This window comes from Tenrec ecaudatus, chromosome 17 (genome assembly GCF_050624435.1).
Source record: "Tenrec ecaudatus isolate mTenEca1 chromosome 17, mTenEca1.hap1, whole genome shotgun sequence".
NCBI lineage: Eukaryota > Metazoa > Chordata > Mammalia > Afrosoricida > Tenrecidae > Tenrec > Tenrec ecaudatus.
The window spans coordinates 291,205-314,088 of record NC_134546.1 but is presented as its reverse complement, the minus strand read 5'-3'; the positions used below and the strand labels follow the sequence as shown (position 1 = coordinate 314,088).

The following is a 22,884-nucleotide window of genomic DNA, read 5'->3' as shown; positions in this document are numbered from 1 at the left end:
TCACCGCTGGTCCTGAGGGGTTCATCCATCCTAGATTCCTTGTGTTTCCAGATCCCTACTGCACCACTGTGCATCCTCTGGTCTAATCAGGTCCTCAAGGTAGGATTGGGATCATGATAATTGGGCGGGGGAGAGGAAGCATTCAAGAACTAGAGGAAGGTTTTGAGTTTCATTGTTGCTACACTGAACCCTGAGTGACTCATCTCCTCCCCACTACCCTTCTTCAAGGGATGTCCAGCTGTCTACAGATGGGCATTGGCTCCCCATCACGCACTCCCCTCATTCACAATGATATGATTTTTTCCCCCCACCTTTGGTGTTTGTAACCTGGTCTTCTCGGCCCTTCATGATCACACATATTGGTGTGCTGCCTCCATGTGGGCTTTGTTGCTTCTGGGCTAGATGGCTGCTTGTTTACTTTCAAGCCTTTAAGTCCCCAGACGCTATGTCTTTTTGATAGCCAGGCACCATCAGCCTTCTTCACCACACTTACTTATGCACACATTCATCTTCAGCGTTTATGTAGGGAAGGTGATTACACCATGATGGTTTTTGTTCTTTGGTGTCTGCTACCTGATCCCTTCAACACCTCGTATTCACTTCGGCTTGTGTGCTTCTCTGTGGGCTTTGTTGCTTCCGAGCTAGATGGCCGCTTGTTTGCCTTCAAGCCTTTAAGACCTCAGACGCTATATCTTTTTGATAGCCGGACACCATCAGCTTTCTTCACCACGTTTGCTTATGCACACGTCTGTCTTCAGAGATCATGTTGGTAAGGTGGGTATCATGGAATGACCGTTTAGCTGAGCAAGGTGCTATTGTATGGAGGAAGTGCGTGCGACGAGGCCTAATGTCCACCTGCTACCTTACTACTGAACCTATAAATATATGCACATAGGTCTATTTCCCCCATAATCATAAATATATTTACATATGTACATGTCTGTATTTAGGCTTCTATGTATGTACTCTGCCTCCCACTCCTTTCCTCTATTTCCTTATGCTTTCCTCCTGTCCCACTACCATGTTCAGCCTTCATTCTGGTTTCAGTAATTCCTCTCAGTTACCTTGCCCTTGGTCACTCCCTACCAGTCCTCCCATCCCCTCCCTCCACTGGTTTTGAATGGGGGTAGCTTTTTAAGTGTAAATTTTTTTCAAGCCTACAGACAAATTGACAGAGTTTCGCAGTGGATGTCAACATAGCCATGAATCAGAGTCTACTTTTAACTCTTGCTCTATTTGCTTTCAGAGTAAGAGAGACACTCCACTGCCATGAAGAGAGAGTCTCGGGAACCACCCGGGCAGCTCTCCCCTGCCCTGTGTAGGGTCACGATGAGTCAGTTTTGACTTGATGGCAGTGTGTTTGTTTTTTTATATCTGCTTTGTCACATATCTGCCCGTGCAGCTTATATTTTAAGTTATTTCAAAGCACATTGAAGTTATCCATGCATTTCACTTTTAACCAGATATATTCTTCTCCCTTACTATTAACTACCTATGCTTGTAAACATGGCGATAATGGAGAAGAATATAGGATGCTGTATTGGTCTGGGAGGTTTGGGAATATTTCTCTGAGGAATAGAGTGAATTGAGCTGACTGTCCTTGACTGAAGCCTGATAGACATCGAACAGAAAGAGGCTGTGGGTGATCAGCAGGTTGGGAGTAGAGCGATCCACGCTAAGGGACAGGGTCTGAAGCAGGAAACGTTGGAACAGCTGAGTGAAAGCTTGTTTGGACAGAGCAGAAAGAGAAGAGAAGAGATACGGCAAATGCTTCTATTAACTGAGGGGAGGGATGATGATAGTTCACAGAACTTTGTAGCCAAAGGTAAAGGGCTGAAAAAGACAGAGATAACAGTGATGGAATTTAGGATTACAATGAGTTGTTGGGCCTCTGGAGGGAATGGTGCCATGGGTACTGCTTGTTGGGATACCTGTAATTTGAAATGAGGGAGAGAGTGGCTCTGTGTCCATTGGGCATTTACATCTGTGAGTTTGGAGCCTGAGATGCTGCATGAGTATGTTGATGATGCCTGCTAAGAGTCTTCAGTGAAGACGGAGAAGTAGGAGGAACAAACAGGTGCTGAGAAATTGAAGTGGAATCATTATGGAGACAGTGAAGGTTAGAAAGGTAAGAGGAAATCAAGAGACTTCCAGGATTTCTTGGCCTGCAGTGCTGTTTGCTTTCTAGAGAGCATATGAGCTTTAAGTGTGCTCTTTGCCAGGAGCCCCTAGGACAGAGGTCAGCAGGCTGGCCAGTTCCTGCTGCCTGCTTTGGAAGTAGCCTTGCAGTGGAACGTAGCCATCTTCTGACAGGGGCTGTTAGTTCACTAAAACGGCTTGCTGATCACCTCGTGTGTAAGTATAGCAATGAAGTTTGTTAGAGAAGATCTAAAGCATTAGTTAGTACGTCATTGACCTAGTTACGAATCAGTTATTTAAATGAATAAAGTCAAAATTGAGAGATGTTCGTGAATGTCAGTAAAATGGAAATTACCAGCAACCTTAGGGAGAACTGACACGGGAGAGTTGAATGAAGGGTAAGAAGCCAGCTTGTAATCGAGTTAAGAGTGAGTGTGTAACAGAGAGAGAGAGATTAGAACTTAGTACCTACTGTCATTAGAATAATTTTGATTAATTGGACTTTTAATGAACAGGATAATTAAGCAACCTACTTTTTATACACTTAAGAAATATTTAATTACTGAATATTAACAGGTTTTATAAATTACCTCACAGGCTCTAAAATAGAAAGTGTAGAACATTTTATGGCCTTTATGAAGTCATTTCAGCAGAAGAGAATTGGAATGGAAACTACATTTTCATACACAATATCTGTTTCCTATACTACCTTATTAATTCTTTGAGCAAACCCTACATCAAATGACTTCCCTTTAGAGGAAATATCACTGTATACTACTTAATTAAATGTCAAATTTTGATTTCTAAACGTAGTATTTTAAATATGTGAACCTCATAAATATAGGCACATACATATGTAAATTATATATAATAGTAGGGACATAGATCTATGTATGTATGTGTTAAATATTAAGGTAGCAAGCAGACATTGGGCCTCTACTCAAGTACTCCCTCAGTGCAAGAACACTTGTCCTAATAACCTGGCATTTTGTGATGCTCACCTTCCTGACACAATTGCTAAGGACAAAATGGGTACGTAGCAAATGTGGTGAAGAATGCTGATGGTGCTCAGCTATCAGAAGATACAGCACCTGGGGCCTTAAAGGGTGGAAGTTAAACAAACAGCAGTCTAGCTGGGAAGTAACAAAGCCCATGTGGAAGAAGCACACCAGCCTGTGTGATCATGAGGGGTCAATGAGATCAGGTATCAGGCCTCAGAAGACCTAGAACAAACTATCATATCAGTGCACACAAGGGGTGGGGACAGTGGAGACTCAAAGCCCATCTGTAGATAATTGGATATCCCCTCACAAAAGGGACACAAGAAAAGGAAGAGCCAGCCAGGCTGCAGGATAGCACTGATGAAACATACAACATTTCTCTAGTTCTTTATTGCTTTCCTCTCCCCCCGTCCACTATCATGACCCCAATTCTACCTTACAAATCCGACTAGACGAGAACATGTACACCGGTACAGATAAGAGATCTCGACATGTGGAATCCAGGAGAGATAAGCCCCTCAGGAACAATTAGAGTAGCAACACCATGAATGTAGGGGTTGAAAGGGGGAACCAATCACAGTGATTGTTGTAAAACCGCTGCCCACCCCTCCCCCCGCCCCAGTACCACCACAGGGACAAACAACAGAAAGTGGGTGAAGAGACACAGTAGGTAGTAGGTTAAGATATGATAATTTATAAATTATCAAGGGTTCAGGTGGAGGGGAGAGGAGCTGATCCCAAGAGCTCAAGTAGAAAGAAAATATTTTGAAAAGGATGACGGCACCATGTACAAATGTGCTTGAGACAGTGGATGTATGGATTGTTATAAGAGCCCCCAGTACAATGATTTTTAAAAATAACTACGTGAACCTCTTTTACTAACCATTATCATACATGTAACTAATCAATCTTTAGTCAATTTAAAGAGCTGTGACTCAGGCAATTTCAACTTGGCGACGCTCTCTTACTCCCATGTGAATATTTCTGCAGGGCGCCTTGTATTGTCTCCTTGGGAATCACAGTGGTGTGTGTTTGGCAAACCTTCACGACTGGGACTGTATTGTGCAGACATGGCCAGCAATCGTTTCTTCCGGACTTAGCAAAGCAATGTCTTTGGAAAAACCCTCAATAGTGAGACTCTTCGATGATCTCGCAGAGAAAATTCATAGACAATATGAAACAATTGGGTTGGACTTCACAGTAAGCAAACTATTTTTTTTCATTCAGATATTAGGTGAAATATGCCTTGGTAGCTTCTTGTCTTTTTCTAATCAACATCTGCAAAGAAGCATTTGTTTTCTCCTTTCTATCCTTTTCGTGATCACGACGTTATGAACCAAGTGGAGATAGCAAGTTGTAACCGCTGGGACAGAGTTAAGTGGTTTTCTACCAAGAGATATCAATGGGGGTTTAAATTACTCCTCTTGGAGTTACCTCCCCAAGTTTTGTTCTCATTTTTCCAAGGTCCATTGTACCTTAGGTGATCACTAACAATAGCCTACATGGCAAAGACAAAGTTGAATGGTGTGACGCATGTCAACGTAAGGGGATGTCAAAGTCAGTATTGCTCAGAAGGAAGAGATAGCCTAGACCAGGAGTCCTCAGACTTTTAAAACAGGGGCAAGTTTACTGTCCCTCAGACCCATTGGAGGGCCGGACTATAGTTAAAAAACAACAACAAAAAACTTAACAAATTCCTATGCACACTGCACATATCTTATTTTTAAGTAAAAAGACAAACGGCAAAAACAGCTGGCGGGCCAGATAAATGTCCTAGACAGGCTACGTGTGGCCCGTGGGCCGTAGTTTGAGGCCCCCTGCTTTCTGGCCCTCGAAGCATCTCATGTGTGCTCACACACCCCTCAGAACCTAGCAGTGGGTGAAAGGAGGGAGAGGAGAGAGGGGGGTGGGGGGGCATCTTTCTCTCTCCTTCGTGATGCTTTCCGTCCCTCCTCTGTGGGAAAGCCAGCAGTCTGAAGTGTGCCCCTTGTTTTGCTAAAGCACATTCTTGGTTATGTGTAGCTCTCATTGGACTATCAGATTGTTTTTCATTTAAAAAAATTAAGTGTAATGCACATACCATGAAATTGACCCTTTAGCATGTGTAATTGTATATTAGAGGGCTTCAAATGTTCATGGAAAATTCCATTACCTTTTAAGTCAGTAGTTACACAAACTCTGCAGCCCCCTTGATATTTTCATATCTGCCAGAGCTTCAGGCAACCATCACCAGCATCTTCATTTCGGGTCCTTTCTGATCTCCTTAGCCCCAGCTGGAAGACACTTACACACTTTGTGTATCTGTGCCTTTGCTATTCTGGATATTTCATGTAATATGTCCATCTCTCTGTCTGACCTAACATCATGATTTTAGGGTTCATCTATGTTCATTTTTAATTGGCTTTTCTTTTTACTAAGATTCCAAAGTCATGTACAGCCATAGCGGAGTTACTTCAACAGTCAAAAAACCCTTCTGCCGGCCAGATGCTGCTTAGCTCAGAAGAAATCAAAGAAGGACTTAAACGCCAGCAAGAAAAGAATGCCGAGTCCCTCAGGTGACTTATGATCCTCTACTGAGATAGAAGGCAGTGTCCAAACCAATCCCAGGGGCATTGGGGAGCTGGGTTTCGGGGACAGGTCCATCTTTCTCCTTAGCACCTAATGAGCTTGAGCCACTCACTGCCGAACCCACAGCACTCCCAGGGCTCCTTGGATGACAGCGATACACATAAAACCAGGGGCTGTGCACTAAGGTCCCAGCGACTTCATAGGGCAAGCAGACTTCCACACCGTTCTCTTGAGAAGTAGGTAGTGGATTAGCGTAACCTTTGGGTTAGCTGCTTAGCCACTGCACCGCCATGGGTCTTGGCATAGTGGGCTCTGCATCTCTCTGGAATGTAGACACATAACAATCACTGCTTGAAGGTCTGAACTTGCAGTGTTCTCTCAGAAACAAGTGGGTTGCTCCGTATGCTCTCGTTTTCCACTCCCCTTATACTCCTTTATACTCCTTTACCAGCCTCTGTGAACCCAACTATTTTCCCTCGGGTACACATTTCAGCAAGGCTGTTAGCGATCTGGAGATAAATGGAGGGTGAATTGCACATGGATGTGAACTTTGCCTAATTTGTATACCTCTCATTGCATTAAAGCCACACTTAAAACCGAATTTTTTTCTTTTCAAGAAACTATGAAAATTTAGTAAGCACTTTGCTAGATGGCGTGGAGCAAAGAAACTTGTAAGTTTTATTTTTTTCCTTAATTCTTACAGCCTTTGTCTTAAATACCAACGTGTTCTCTACATTTGAAGGACCTAAATGGCTTGTTTCATTAAAAAATTCTCACCTAATTCATGAATTTACAAATTAAGGGGAAATATGTGGACGGGAAGCTTGGGGTTAAATCATTTGGAGTTTTCTTCATTAAACCTATTTCGATACTTGTGAAACTTACTCATTTAATGTGATCCAGATACAAGGGTCTGGAAAAACGATCTTACAGATTATTTTCCCCCGTTTCCCTCTTACAAGACCTTGGAAATTTGAACATATAGGCATTGGCCTTCTGTCTCTGCTCTTGAGAGATGACCGGGTGTTGCCTCTTCGAGCTATACAGTTCTTTGTTGAGAACCTCAACCATGATGCCATCGTAGTACGGAAGGTAAAGAGATTTATTAAAGTTAACAGTGATCTCTCGTTGTGTTGATTTGCAACCTAACTGTTGGGTCAGAGAACAGCGAATCCAACAGCTATGGCCAGGTCCTGTGCATGTGAGCTCAGTGGAGTCAGTCAGAAGGGAGGATATGAAAATTTTGACTCTGAAAAAACATCCTGGAGTTTGAGGTGTTACAAGTGCAAGAAACATGCAAAAACTAAAAAAAGAGAACACATACTTACCAGGCAGGAAGGTGATTTTCCCAGGGCGAGGCTTATCCGTTGCACTCTGGATGTGCTGACCCCTGCGACTTCCCCAAATGTGGGAAACTCGACTGGACTTCCCCAAATGTGGGAAACTCGACTGCATCATTTGTGGTAGTGGGGACTGCGTTTGCGTTCTCCCCTCTTAAAAAAAAAAAAGGAGGTGAGATGCAAGGGAGGCTGGCCTTGCCTGTGGCTTTGAAGGAGAAAGACCTTTAAGAAGAGAGGTTAGCTGAGATTGTAATGAGGAGCAAGTATCGTTTAGTAAAGATCTAAGTCTTAGGCTCTCAAACCTAGCTGATCTGTAGTCATCTGGATCCTGTTCACACCTTAATGAGTCAGAATCTAGGGAGGGGAGCCCAGCAATTTGTATTTCCTCTGACCCCCAGGTTATTAGAATGGCCAGCCAAGTTTGGGAACCTAGGTCTAAGTTTCCGGAAGAGAGAATAGCATGGGTGAAGGTTCAGTAGTGAGGACTGTGGAGGCGCGTTTCCTGCTGCATTGGGCACACGTGGCTGTGCCACCAGATGTGCAACAGGTGAGGTGGTTCTGTTTTGAGAGAAGAATTCAGCTTCTGCTTTCAGCAAGGCGACTCTTCTACGAAGCTTGAAAACTTCGGTTCTTGTACCTCATTTGTTTTTTGCTTTTTTTCTTTAGATGGCCATCTCAGCTGTGGCTGGTATTCTCAAGCAGCTAAAAAGAACCCACAAAAAGCTGACCATCAACCCCTATGAAATCAGTAAGTGCTCCTGAAAGTGGTCCGTGGCAGGGAAAGTCTGGACACATAAAGTGCACACAAAGGAGAGGATGCTAGTGCAGTAGCTTCTCCCTGCAGAAGGCCCTGGCATTGGTCATGTTCTTCTAGATGTGAAACCAGCCTCTCCTATCCACTCAGGTCTGCATTAGGCCAGGTGGACTAGAGAAACAAATCCAGAGACACCCATAGATGTGTAATAAAGAGCTTTATATCAAGAAGTAATTGTATAATAAGTCCGATCCTAGTCCATAAGCCTCCCTTCAGTCTCACACAGTCACAAGCCATGATGCAGCGTCCAGGAAGAGCACAAGCTCAGTGGGTCCAGTGGCGGTGTTCGTGTCACAGCTCGGGCAGCAACCAGGGTCTGCCAGCAGGAAGGTGAAACGGGGTGGGCTGGGGGAGGGGAGGTTCCCAGGGGCCTCCTTATGAGAAGACCATACCCACAAGGAGGCGGCATCTCGCTGTCACCTGATTGACAGCTTGAATAGTATCTCTTCCACAGTTTCTGTCCAGTCTTTCCAGTGGATCTTGTCCGTGTGATCCCATGTAGATAGAGCAGTGCTCTAGGCCGGTAGTCTCTGCTCATTAAGCTGAACTAGTGTTTGCTTTAAAGAGTTTGGGAGATAATAAGTCATCTGCTTTCAACAGTAGTTCCTTGATCTCAAATATAATATGAATATTAATAGAAAGCGTGAGATAATATGTTGATACAAAAAAAACCTAATCATGAGTATTCCCAGAAATAGATTGCGTCTGTATGCTCATAATACCTTTTGGCATATAGTTCATATACTTCATAATTATCTCATGATCTCAGTTACTGAGATTTTACTGAGTGTTTTATCAGATAGTTACAGTAAGTGATTCTCAGTGGTAGGATTATTGAAAAGTTCAGTTTTTTTCCTTTTTACTTCACTGTCAGAACCATATTAGTAGTAAGGAATCTTACAGAACTATTAATAGTAAAAAATAAGTATTTGGCTACAATATTTGTTTCTCTTGATAACACTGTCTTTATCTCGTGCAGAGGGCTGGGGGGTGCATGTGCTCCAGCTTTCTTTTGCAGCGTTACAGGAATGGTGCGAGTTTAGTGTGGAGGAAGGGCTTAGGTTATCGGTCTCTTGGCTGTTCATCTTTAACTTCACTTGAAATACAATTAATATTTCCCCCCCAAAGCCATTTTCTTGCAAGCTAATGCAGATACCACACTTCAGTCACATCTGTCTTGTACAGTTGCTCCTGGTCGTTTCCAAAACATTCTCTTCCTTCTTGAGCTCCTTGACACCAGCTCCTCTCCCCTCCCCCACACAAGAATAATTTTTAATACTAAGTCAGGTGGCAATAAAGCAGCCCATTTTACATTTAACATAGAGTGTCTGCGTTGTGTTATATTTAAAGAGTTTATATTCAAAAGGGAAATTTCTGAAGAGTCAAACCATGCTTTGCCAAAAAACCATAAAATTAAAGAAAAATGAATACCATAGCCATGTAGTAAAAACATAGTCAAGCAGGTATCACTTAGAAACCGAGCTCCATGCCATCAAGTCAATGTCAAATCACAGCAACCCCTCTGGTGGGTTTCCGAGAGGGTTACTGACAATGAGAGTAGAAAGCCCCATCTTACTCCTGCTTGCTTCCCGTCTGTCCTCTACAAGACATCAAAGGAGAGCAAAGCCAGCAGGCAGAGAGGATGCTGACTCCCATCAGCAAACAAGGAACCCAAATTCACTGCCATTGCTCTTAGCAATTTCTGAGACTGTTTAAGGGAGTAAAAGGCCCAGTCTTTCTCGTGTGGAGCTGCTGCTGGTTTCAAACTGCCCGCCATGCAGATTTCACCCAATACATAACCACTACGCCACCAGGCTCCTAGGAGACAATCATTTCCTTTGAAGCCAAGATTCCTGCCCTGGAAACATTCTTGACTCAGTAAAACATGAATGCCCAGACACAGAGATCTCCGAGGAATGCAGGCACCTCAGATGTTGAAAAGAGACCAGTACTTTCTATAGCCAACCTGTTGAGAACCTTATTTTTTTTAAACAGCCATGTCTACATTTCTTTGTCCTGTACCTCAAGGAAGACAGAATAAAGTTCTCTTTGTAAAAAAAAAAAAAAAGAAAGAAAGAAAGCCCCATCTTTCTCCCAAGAAGCAGCTGAGTGGTTTCGAACTTTCAACTGTGTGCATCTCAGACTAATTTGTAAGGACACTGCCTCCAGGGCTCCCTAGGCCTCACTTAACCAGCATTATAGCAGGTATCGTGGTGGGGCCGTTTCTTGGGTCATTGTACACGATGTGGCTGGAGTGATCCTCAGCCTGATTTCTCTACATGGATAATGTTAGCTTATGTAATGGTGAAAAATTATTTCCTGACTGAATTTTTATTTCAGTAATTATTAGTGAAGGCTTGACCCCAGTTACAGTTTGTCCCTTAAAATTGCCAAGCACTTGGAGAGGAAAGTGCTGAGCCAGGGAAGGCCGTGAGTAGGTGGCATGGGCACTGGGCACAGTGCTGCCGCCTGGAGCCTGCACTCAGCCGTGCCCCCTCCCCTGGGTCTCCTGCCCTTTCCTGGCTTCTGTGAGGCCTTCCCAGCCTCCCTGAAAATGTTTGATCTGTTTAAACCCTCTTCTTTTTTTTTTTCCTTTTTTTTTTAAACAATTTATTGGGGCTCATACAATTCTTTTCACAGTTCATACATATACATACATCAATTGTATAAAGCACATCTGTACAGTCTTTGCCCTAATCATTTTTTTCTCTTTTCTTCTTTTACATTTTATTAGGGACTCATACAACTCTTACCACAATCCATACATATACATACATCAATTGTATAAAGCACATCCATACATTCTCTGCCCCAATCATTCTCAAGGCATTTGCTCTCCACTTAAGCCCCTTGCATCAGGTCCTCTTTTTTTTTTCCCCTCCCTCCCCATTCCCCCCTCCCTCATATGCCCTTGGTAATTTATACATCGTTGTTTTGTCATATCTTGCCCTATCCGGAGTCTCCCTTCCCCCCTTCTCTGCTGTCCCTCTCCCAGGGAAGAGGTCACATGTGGATCCTTGTAATCAGTTCCCCCTTTCCAACCCACTCACCCTCCACTCTCCCAGCATCGTCCCTCACACCCTTGGTCCTGAAGGTATCATCCACCCTGGATTCCCTGTACCTCCAACCCTCATATGCACCAGTGTACAGCCTCTGTCCTATCCAGCCCTGCAAGGTAGAATTCGGATCATGGTAGTTGGGGGGAGGAAGCATCCAGGATCTGGGGGAAAGCTGTGTTCTTCATCGATACTACCTCACACCCTAATTAACCCATCTCCTCTCCTAAACCCCTCTATGAGGGGATCTCCATTGGTCGACACTTGGGCCTTGGGTCTCCACTCTGCACTTCCCCCTTCATTTAATATGATATATATACATATATACACATACATATATACATATACACATATATACACGTACATACACACACTTATATCTTTTTTTTTTTTTTTGCATGATGCCTTGTACCTGGTCCCTTGGGCACCTCGTGATCGCACTGGCCGGTGTGCTTCTTCTATGTGGGCTTATTTGCTTCTGAGCTAGATGGCCGCTTGTTCACCTTCAAGCCTTTAAGACCCCAGACACTATCTCTTTTGATAGCCGGGCACCATCAGCTTTCTTCACCACATTTGCTTATGCACCCATTTGTCTTCAGCGATCCTATCATGGAGGTGTGCAGTCAATGATATGATTTTTTGTTCTTTGATGCCTGGTAACTGATCCCTTTGGGACCACTCAATCACACAGGCTGGTGTGTTCTTCCATGTGGACTTTGTTGCTTCTGAGCTAGATGGCCGCTTGTTTATCTTCAAGCCTTTAAGACCCCAGTCACTATCTCTTTTGATAGCCGGGCACCATCAGCTTTCTTCACCACATTTACTTGTTCACCCACTTTGGCTCCAGCCGTTGTGTCAGGAGAGTGAGCATCATAGAGTTCCAATTTAATAAAAGAAGGTATTCATGCATTGAGGGAGTGTTTGAGTAGAGGCCCAAGGTCCTTCCTCCCCCTTAATACTTAACCTATAAATATAGACACATAGATCTATTTCCCCATCCTCCTATATATATTTGCATGTACATGTCTTTGTCTAGACCTCCATGAATGCCCTTTGACTCCTAGCTCTTTCCTCCATCTCCCTTGACTTTCCTCCTGCCCTACTACCATGCTTCATCGCCACCTGGGCTAGAGTATACCTCTTCTCTAAGCAACCTTACCCTTGATCATTTCCCACCAGGCCTGCCACTCCCCCTTCTCTACCATTTGGGGTCCCATGTTTTTCCCTTGTCCCTGGGTTTGTTAACACCACTTCCTTACCCCCCCTTACCCCCCCCACCCCAAGTCCCCCCAGAACTGTAGGTCCCGTTGTTTTTCCTCCAGATAGTTCATCCAGCCTGTCCTATTCAGACAGACCTGTGGAGTCACTAACATGCACGAAAACTAGACAGAGGAAAACAAAGCAACAGTATACAACCAGACAACAAAACAACAAAAACAAACCACTGACAAAGAACAGAACAAAACAGTTCACAAGAGAAAAGCTTGTAGTTAGTTCAGGGATCGTTTGCTGGCCCTTATGAGCGTTTTCCAGTCCAGTCTGTTGGGGCACCACGCCCTGGCCCCAAAGTCCACTTTCAGCATTCCCTGGGGACCTTGCCACTCCATTCCCTTGCTGTTCCGCTGCACTCCCCCAGTGATTTGCCTCGGTGTGGTGGGATCAGGTCAGGTGCAATTCAAACCCTCTTCTTTTTTATGGAGCACTTGGGTTTTGATAAAAGTTTGGTGTAAGGCCTGACCTCAAAATGATGGAGTTTTCTTATGGCACAAAATGAGGCTTCAAAAATGTGTGGGGAAATTCCATTATCTTTTTTTAAAACAATGTTTGAAATTATGAATTAGGTCAGAGTTTACGTTTTGGGTCATCAGTGTTGTGCACAGTGGATTAAGCTGCTTATCAACTTCCCCCAGGAGTTTGCCCTGTCTTCCCTCTTGTCCAGTTCCGTTACCCTGTCATCCAGGTTACTGCCATAATCCTCTCATTGAATGCTTCCTCTTCCCTCCATTCCATTATCTCTCATTCCTCCTTCCTTGTCTTGCTCAATTTTACTTCTTACATATATTTTTCTCTAAATTTGTCTTAAGAATATATTGAGTTAGCTTTTACACTCAGAAATTTAAATAGTATGCCGAGTGCCTGGATCTTGTTTTCTAAACCCGAATCTCCAGAAAACGAGACCTGGTGGCACAGTGGGTTACTGACCGTCCTGTCAGAAGGTGGACTCTGCCAACTACTCCTTGGTAGAAAGGTTTTCTGCTCCTTAAAGACTGACAGCCTCGGAATCCCCCAGCAGCAGTCCCACCCTGCCCCACAGGGCCCCTCAGGAGTCAGAGTGAGGGCAGGGAGTCACCACCGTCAAAGAAACCAGTGCTTCTTGGAGAAACAAGACTTCACAGATGTCACTGGAAAGAGCACAGGGTCATCTTGCACTAGAAAATGAAGAAAATGCTCTGAAAATGATGAGGACACGTGACAGGACAGGCAGCTCGGAGAACTTTCCACTGTCAAATCATGGATAATTTTAATATCAAAATAAACGGTGACAGCAGTACGTTATAACCATTACTGTGAAATAAGGAACGAGCCATTTGATCCTGATATGTAAATGACTAAATTAGGATAGAGGTAAAGGAAAAGCCTCTTGTTTTCAGAGTGGCAACTGATAAGTCAGAGGTGGTCTGGAACCACTGAAGAATGGACACACCAGCCACCCCACCCACACCCCCCAGTGCAGTGTGCAGAGAACTGCAGTGTTGCACATGTTGCTGATAGAGAGGAAAGCTCAGAACCTGAAGGTAATCAGAAAGAAACAGGAGACCAACCAGAATAAAAGAACAGTCAATGGCCTTTCCTTTTCCATGAGCTCAACGTCCAAGTCACAAAGGACAATGCGAGGAATTAGTCCAGCTTAAAAGACATTAAACATGCTTACGCTAAATGCAAAGTTTGATTTGCATTGACTTGTACATACAGAAAAATAGCTTTAGTTTATTCCTTTTGCAATGAGGGACATTAGCGAGACAATTGAGAATTTGGATAAAATCTTGCTAAGATAATGGTAATAATTTTCTTTATGGAAATTACATTTGTTATTTTGTAAGTGAATTCTTTTGGGGCAGTTTTCAGCTGTTGAGACATTTACTCAAGTGGTTCAAAGTTTATGTACACACACACACACACACACACACAAAGTTTAGGGTGTATGAGAACTCTGCAATCTTGGTAACTACTCAATCTAAAATTATTTCAAAATGAAATCTTTTTGGAGTTAATTTTGAAGAAAATACTGAAAAGAAATCTGCCTTGATTCCTCTCCCCACCCCCACCCCTTTCTCAGATAAGTATTCAACAGCATTTAGTAGACGGTGTTGTTTCCTGTCTGGTTTCAAATGTTCCCTTGGTTGCTCTGCATATGTGAGTTGTTTCAGGGGATTTTAATTGTGCCCTTTTTAATGAAGACAAAGTTACACTGTATTAGTGGTTAAACGTTGAGAAGAACGTTTGCTTAGGTCTGCTTTTAAATTCCTTGGGTGTGGTTATCTTTTTGGTAGGTGGATGTCCCAAACCTCCCCAAATCCTTGCTGGTGACAGGCCTGATAACCATTGGTTGCATTACGACAGCAAAAGTGTGCCTAGAACTGAAAGGGAATGGGAGTCCAGTTGCTTTGTTGAGAAAACTCACTGGGGATACTCCACCTGGCCACGGTGAGTTGTACCTTTACAGCATATTGGTAATTTGCTTTATCGTCATCTTTGGATTTGCTGGGGAGACTCAAAGCCAGGAGGCATTTAGCGGTGCTCTGATACTCAAGATGCACATACATACACTTTGTCATCCTTCTCCCTTTTCATTTTCCTTTGATCTGAGCTGTGTTGTCTTGTTCTACCTCTTTCCTTAATCTTGCCCTTACAGGGCCTTTCCCAGACCACTGCCATCTAGTCACTGCCACCCCTAGCAACCGTATGGAGTGTTGCCAGGCCTGTTAGCCTCCATTTCTCCTGTGGAGTGGCTAGTAGGTTTCAACTGCTGACCTGCAGGATAGCAGCTGATGCTCACCCTGGAGTGCCCCTGGGTTACCGTGTTCAAAAGGGGGAAGAGTTAATTCTCTGCTCCAACCTCCCTATGAATGGTATACATGCTTAAAAATCAGCATTAAAAATAATTTACTCATCTCTTAATGCTTAGCTTTGTAATCTGACATCAAGACAGTGAAATTACAGCTTTTAGGACTAAGACAGTAACTAATACTCTTGTCTCCCCAATCTTAGCAGTAGAGCAATTCATTAAAATACTTTTCCATGTTTCCTGTTAAGACTATTTTTTTTTCTGTTATCACCAATAAATTCTGATTGGATAGGAATATGGTGGTTTATGCTGATGTAGAAGAACAACCTAAGCTTGGCAGAAGCAGAGAGGATCTGACAGAGGTGAGAAGTCCATTTTCACTATGTGCAAACACTGGTCTGGCTTCTTTCAAAGGAATCTTTGTTGATTGCACATTAATAATGGGTACTCAGTAAATACATGTGTTCGGATTATTTAAGTTGAAACTCCTAAGTCTTCGTAGATCTCCCTTCTTCACTTGTTTAAAGAGCCTATAAATACATTTCCCTAAGCAGAACAGTATCGGCTTTAATTCACAAAATAGGCAAAATAAGACCCAAACTTGAAGGTCAGAAGGGAAACTTAGCTATTCTTAATTATTTAAAATTTAGTGGTCTTTTTACGTTTTACTTTATCTCATTTTGTATTAACAGATTTACCCTTCCACATTGAAAACAAAAACATACACTGTATTCAAACCATGCTTTATAAAATATTCAATATAGAAATTTAAACTCCTTTTAAAATGATCAAGAACACAGGGGTGAAAGGAAACTAAGAGGTGGAGGTTAGTTGGGCATTCTAAATGCATGCTATGAAATTCCAAACACACCACATGGGCCCAAGCGAACCCCACATGGGCTTCGTTCCCCGTGTGCTGTATTAGTTCCAGGTAGCCTCTCAGGGATCGACTTGAACGCTATGGGATTGTGTTGTTGTTTTGTCTGCTTTTCCTGGATAGGTAAATGTATAGAGACAATGACAGGATAAGTAATCACCTAGTGGCATGGCAGCGGAGGATGCAATGGGGAGCTAGCAACAGTGAATTTGAGAAGAAAAGGTTTTGAAATTGGTTATGGTGGTGACTGTACAACTCTACTTAATATGATTGAATGATAACTTGAATTTTTAGTCCTTTTAATGAGTATATGATTCTACAATGCAGACTCTATGGGAACTAAAAGTCATTGAAACAGCAATACACCCAGAATTGAATTTTAACTATTTCAGAATGTTGGCTTGAAGTAGATCTTAAACCCTGAATGCTTTTCTTCTTTTTTAACTTCACAGGCAGAAAAGATTATTTTTGATCATTTTTCTGATCCTAAATTTATTGAGCAGTTAATTAGTTTTCTGTCTTTAGAAGACCGAAAAGGAAAAGATAAATTTAATCCCCGACGTTTTTGCCTCTTTAAGGTAAGGTAACTGTGTTATTGATCATTTCTCTGCATATACTTGGTTTTCTTTGTTGAGAATTACGTGTCTCCATGAAGTAGAGGGGCTGTAGTGTGGGTCCCTAAGTTCCAAAAGTTTAACATTTGAGTTGAGCCATTTTTCAGTTTGCTGTGGTGCCTCTAATTAATGTCAGTTATTTTAATCTTGGCTTTAGAGTCTACGTCTCAAACCAAAGCAAAAAGTCAGCTGGTTAGTGTTTATCTGAATGCCTGTGTTTAACACCCGAGGGAGAAAATGAGAAGACTATGCAGCGGGACTTTTCAAACCGCAAGATTTCAAACGTCATAAAAAAGCATTTACTTTATTGGTTAAATTTTACAGTGAGTGTAGATAGCATTTTCATCATTTTAATTGATAAGGTAAAAGCAATTCTAAAGAGAAGGTTTCAGTTGTTAAGCAGAGAATGACAAGTGTATTAGAAATGTTGGGCTGATGGTCCTTTGGATGCTGAAAGACTCCCTCTCTCGTATGTAGGGTGTGTTCAGGAATTTTGATGATGCCTTCCTGCCAGTTCTGAAGCCCCATTTGGAACGCCTGGTTGCAGATTCACATGAAAGCACGCAGCGATGTGTTGCAGAAATTATTGCTGGTTTAATCAGAGGTTCTAAGCATTGGACATTTGAAAAGGTGATGTGTTTGTGCAGCACTTTTCCTGACAAAACAGTGTAATCCATTTGTGAATCATTTCCCAGCCCATACGTAGGGAATGTTCAGTTTCATAAAACGTGGCCAATGTTCTTATGCTGCTTTTGAGTAGAGGTCGCAGAGGTTTTCCTATCCCGAGTAGGACACAATAGGCGACATCCCAAATACCACCCCCCCCCCCCCCCCCCCGAGCAATAACTTCCCACATCTCCCCTCCTGCCCGTGGTATCCACCAAGTAAGTTGGACTCAGCATTTGCGTGTTTTAAGCATTTCATGTAAGTGGGCACAAAGATTTTAACCCCTTATGTCTCAAGTATTTTCAATTAAAAAAGGTCATTTTATTAGGGCCTCTTGCAGCTTTCTAACAATCATCCATTGTGTTAAGCACATTTGTGCATTTGTTGCCATCATCCTTTTCAAAACATTTTCTTTCTACTTCAGCCCTTGGTGTCAACTCCTCATTTTACCCCCCTCCCTTCCACCCTCATGAAACTTTGATAAATTATAAATTATAATAATTTTCATATTTTACACCATCCACTGTCTCCATTCATTTTTTTGTTGCTCTTCACCCTGGGTTGGGGGGGCGGGTCTATACATCAATCATTGCAGTTGGTTCCTCCTTTCTCCATGCACTTTTTCAATTTATCATCTCAAGAAAGCTGTCCTTCAAATTCATTGCCCACTGTTTGAGTTGCTGACCTTTTTATTCTAAAGCTGTAGGACTCGTAATTTGCATTTTAAGTTCCAGATGGTCTCTCGCATTCCCTTTCTGAAGGCTTTCTTTTTACTTTCTCGGTCCTTTGTAAGAAGGCATTACTAAAAGCAAGATCTTGTGCTGTATCGTTTTCTTCTAAGAGTTCTATGGGTTTAGTTTTGTAATTTATGTCCTTTGAATTTGGGTTCCAGTAGCAGAATATTTTTTGCTTTCAAACTTTTTATTGTAAATTAGGTGGTGGTTACTTACATGTTTTTATAAGATCATCATTTTGCATTCATAAAACAATGTATCATACTTCCCAGTGGCTTGCCCTGTTCTGCACCCTCCCCTCCTTTTCCCTCAATCCCCACTTTGGATATTGTCCTCCCCGTCACCGAGGTTGATGCCTATTCTGGTTTAAGTGGTTTTCCTAGTGTGTCTTAAAATTTGGAAGTGTGACTCTTCCAACTGTATGGTTTGTGTGCATTGTTCCTTTTGGTTATTTAGACCTCTTGCAATTCCATGTAAATAGGATTAGTATTAGCATTTCTGCCCCCAAAGCAGGCTAGTAAAATGTTGATGGGAATTGCATGGAAAAATTGCTCCATGTCATCTAATCATCTTAGCAATATGTCTTCTGAGCCATGGACATGGAATGCCTTTCTGTTTATCTAAATCTTTACCCCAAAAATCTTAGTATTGTTTTCTAGTTTTCAGTGTACACGAGTTTCATCTCCCTGGTTACATCGATTCCTACTTATTTTATTTTTTGCAATATAATTGTAAAGCGTCGTGATTTCTTAGCTTTATTTTTAGATGGTTTATTACTGGTGCTCAGAAGTAATGAGTGTGGGGATTTACCCTGTACCTTTGCTTTTACTGGCTCTTGTAACTGGCTTGTGTCCACTGTAGGAGTCACCTGCCCATGGAGATGGCTTTACCTTTTCCTTTTAATGCCTTTTATTTTTCTTACCCAATTTTTCTGGTAAAACTTCTAGTACAATGTAGAATAGTACTCTTGTCTTGTTTCTGATCTTAGTGGTAAAGCTTTCAGACTTTCACCATTGATTGCAATGTTGGCAGTTTTTCACAAATGTTTTTTATCTTGCTGAGAAATGTCCCCTCTAGTCCTCGTTTTCATCATGAAGGGTGACGTTTTTGTAGAATGCATTTTGTGCATCGTTTGAAGTATGTAGTTCTTTCCTTGTCTTTACTAATGTGCTTTACTTTTTTAAAATCATTTTATTGGGGGCTCATATAACGTATTACAATCCATGCATACATCAATTGTATAAAACACATTTGTACTTTTGTTGCCTCATCATTCTCAAAACATTTGCTTTGCACCTAAGCCCCTGGCATCAGCTCCTCATTTTTTACCCCTCCCTCACCGCTCCCTCCTCCCTAATGTGCTTTATTTTATGGATGATCTTACATGCTTGTTACAGATGTTCTGAGATTTTCGATTTCTTCTTGAGTTAATTTAGGTAAGAATTGTTCATCATGTTGCCTTAGAATTCTGCTTATTATTTCATAGGGTCAGTAATATTGTCTCCATTTCCATTTCTCATTTTTATTACTTTCATCTTATCTTTTTACTTTGTCAATCTAGCGACATGTTGTCTATTATGTTGTGTGGCAGAAGTTCCATTCCTTTGATTATGGTTCTGTTTCCAGTTTCATTCTCTCTCCTCTAACATTGCCCTTCTTTTTGTAGTTAACTCCACAGCGTAGAGAAGCTCTTAATTTAGGATCTTTTTAACTATAGATACTATAACTTTGCGTTGCCTTTGCCGCATCTCATTCTGGTATGATGATCTTTCTTTTACATCTTCCTCTAAATCTTTCTCATTTCCTCATCTTTGACATGTTTGTGTTGTACTTACGTGTTACTAGCTTTTCATACACATGAAAATTCCTGTTTTCTTTTGTTATTTCTAGATTCATCTATTTGGAAAAGATTTTCTGTATAATATCAGTCTTTCAACGTTTAGTAAGATTGCTTTGTAAGATAGCATAGGCTCTGACCTGGGCAATAATTGAAGCCCACTAGAGAAAGTTGTGTAATTCTGTTACTGTACACATAGAATGGTCTATATATGCCTGTTAAGTTCAGTTTGTTTATAGTTTATAGATTCTCTGCTTCTGGTGACATATTGGGCTGTGCACTGAGCTGCTAACTGCAAGGTAGGCGGTTCTAACCCACCCACTGCTCAGCAGGAGGAAAATGAGGCTGTCTGCTCCTACAAAGTTGTAAAGTCTTGGGAATCTCAAAGCGGGCAGTTCGGTCCTGTTGTGTAAGTGTGCTGTGAATTGGGACTGACTTGACAGCAGGGAATTGGGCTGGTTTCCCGATGCACCTGCTAGGTGATGGCCTAGTGCCTCGTCGGTATTGACAGTGAGGTCTTGAGTGCTCCGACCAGCACTCTCTGGTTTCTCTGGTTTCATTGTAGGATGATGTCAATGGTCTCATCAGCCTTAATAATGCAGGCATGTCTGTTGAACAAGGCTAGCGTGTTAGCAACATGAATAAAACCTGGTAATGTGTTGGGAATGCCTGAATCTAAGGGGGGCATTCACTAGAAGACAAGGAAATATTCTGCCAGATTAACTTCATTATATTTTAATAAGGGCTTCATAGATTTTTAAATACACTGATTTAGTTTTACATACTTAAGTCATTTATTAAATGACATTATTGCGTTTTTCCTGCTCATTTTATGAAACCATTTTGATCAATACTCTTTTTTAATTGCATATATTATTTTTTTCTTCTGTGATTGCTGATCTCTTTCTCTTTTTAAATTGTAAATTGGGTGAAGGCTTATAGTTCAGGTCGTCAACTTTGTATTCGACAGTTTAAACCACTCATCATGCCACTATCCCTGACATTTTGTCACCGTCATGACTAGCGCCACTTTTGGGTTGCCTGTTGTAGAGTCCAGAAGACTCTGTTCCTAAATAAGCTATTAGAGAAGACAGCTGCCTGCCATGCCCACCCCCAAACCCATGTCAGGTGTTTCCACTGGCAAGTTTATCTCCAACCCGACCCCATTTGTCCTATGGAAACCCTTTAGTATGTCTTCCATGGAGGAGCAGCAAGTGGGTAGCTTTGGGAAACTGATTAAAGATAGGCTCTCATGAATCAAAATCTGTGTTTTCTCCAGACCCCAAGCTGACTTGTGTTCCCATTTCTTTCGAGAAGTATCTGTTGACGTAATGTCACAGTCCCCTATGATACCGCGTATAGTCACCTGTGGGCCTGGTCGTGCAGTTGGGCCACAGTTTAAACCCACCAAGCACTCCACGGGAGGCATGGAGTGGCCCTTTGCCAGCATGGCTGTCCCCCGGGCCAGGTCTGCCCTAGCAGTGCCCGAGTCAGAGGTGACCCTGCCCCGCTGGCTTTGATAGAGATGGAGAATAACTTAAGATGCATGACATCAGTCTCCATGAAATAAATAATCACAGAAAACCGAGGTCGTCTTCCTGCCCAAAATGTAACCTGACGGAAACCTTTAAAGAGCATGTCGCCATAGTATGAGAGACTGAAGAGCAGGAGCCTTGTCATTCTTTGGTTTTTCAAATGTGGGGGCAGCATGCCGTGCCTCCGGATGTGGTGTTGTAAGAATCACGCAATTTGTCAGAGTGCCCCAAAAAGTCATTTTGACAAAATACTTCAAAGAAAGGTGTTGTGAGTGTTCCTAACTTTAGCCCATGTGTTTTGTTTTGAGTAGGTGGAGAAACTTTGGGAACTTCTGTGCCCTCTGCTTAGAATCGCCTTGTCCAACATTACAGTCGAGACTTACAACGACTGGGGAACTTGCATAGCAACGTCCTGCGTGAGTCACTTTTCCTGTGTAATTCTGTGTCTGACTCGTCTATTGAAACTGTCGTCATCTCTCGACGTCTGAAGCCTCACCTGTTGAATCTTGACTTTTGTCCGTGGCTTTGTCACCTTACGCAGTGTTCGTGCAGACTTTCAGATGCCCTGAGTGAGAGTTGTGCATCACTACTGGGCCCTTTCTGTGGTGACGATGCATTCTTTACTAAGATACAAGGCATTTTGTGTACCTGGGAATCTCATGAAAGACCTGAGAGGCACATGGTGCAGTTGTAGGTGTCGTTTCTGATACCGCATCCGTCGCGAGCTAAGAGAAGTCCAGTGACACTCCTCCTACAACACACTGTGGAATTACTGCATTTTGATCTGACTTGCCTATCAGTTGTACTTTTATTTTCACCCCTCATATATAAATATGTGGCTTTAATGTTTGTAAAGTAGCTAGATGTGGATTCTTTGCCTAATTAAGTACATCGGTGTAGATCTGCTCCTATCTAATTGTTCCTCCTTGTCTCCAACACAGGAAAGCAGAGATCCTCGAAAACTCCACTGGCTTTTTGAACTTCTGTTGGAGTCCCCATTGAGTGGTGAAGGCGGGTCCTTCGTAGACGCATGGTAACTCAGTCATAGGAAACCAATAAATGGAAGTGTATTTGTCTGCACTCCTAAGGCTCGATGAAGTAAACGCTTTCTCTGACGGCAGCGTGATCGTGTTCAGTCCCTCGTATCTCATTAAGTGGAGTGCGTCTCACTTGGGGATGAGGAGAAGTGCATGGGACCTCAGCACTTCGTGCTTAAGTTAGAGTTGGTCTTCTCTGGGCGCTAATGATGACTTTATCAAATGCTATCACTGACTTCTCTAATAAACACTCTCTTGAGAAATGCACTTGCTGTGGCATGAGAAGCTGAGGAAAGGTAATGAGCAATGGAAAAACCTAGATAGCTTGTTGAGGAGAACACATGCTATGTTGATTAGGGAGAATTCTGAAATCTGATGCTTGCGTACTAGCTCTTGCCTAGTGTATGCTCTTGAGCCAGTATTACTTCGTTGATTGCATCTCAGTGGGAGAACTTGGAGATGCACAGGAAAATGACATAAAAACAGAAAGCTTTGTGGATATATTTTTGGATTATTGTTACTTTGCTTTTTGAGTGAAAAAATGAAAAAATATTGAGTGAAATTCCAGTCTCATTAGTCTCTACTTTTCGTACTTAAATA

General features: G+C 42.3%; 1 protein-coding gene and 1 pseudogene across 1 annotated transcript in view; both read left to right on the top strand.

The window, feature by feature from the left end:
- The window catches only part of PSME4 (proteasome activator subunit 4), a 101,907-nt gene that overhangs the window by 64,041 nt on the left and 14,982 nt on the right, over positions 1–22,884 (top strand). The window contains exons 28-38 of the mRNA XM_075536006.1: positions 4,131–4,340; positions 5,559–5,695; positions 6,326–6,379; positions 6,671–6,800; positions 7,715–7,796; positions 14,470–14,623; positions 15,277–15,346; positions 16,314–16,439; positions 16,953–17,105; positions 21,559–21,663; positions 22,189–22,280. Of these exons, the coding sequence (XP_075392121.1) occupies positions 4,131–4,340; positions 5,559–5,695; positions 6,326–6,379; positions 6,671–6,800; positions 7,715–7,796; positions 14,470–14,623; positions 15,277–15,346; positions 16,314–16,439; positions 16,953–17,105; positions 21,559–21,663; positions 22,189–22,280 (1,313 nt within the window). The remainder of the gene's footprint in view (positions 1–4,130; positions 4,341–5,558; positions 5,696–6,325; positions 6,380–6,670; positions 6,801–7,714; positions 7,797–14,469; positions 14,624–15,276; positions 15,347–16,313; positions 16,440–16,952; positions 17,106–21,558; positions 21,664–22,188; positions 22,281–22,884) is intronic.
- Positions 7,029–7,202, top strand: LOC142431270 (U1 spliceosomal RNA; annotated as a pseudogene).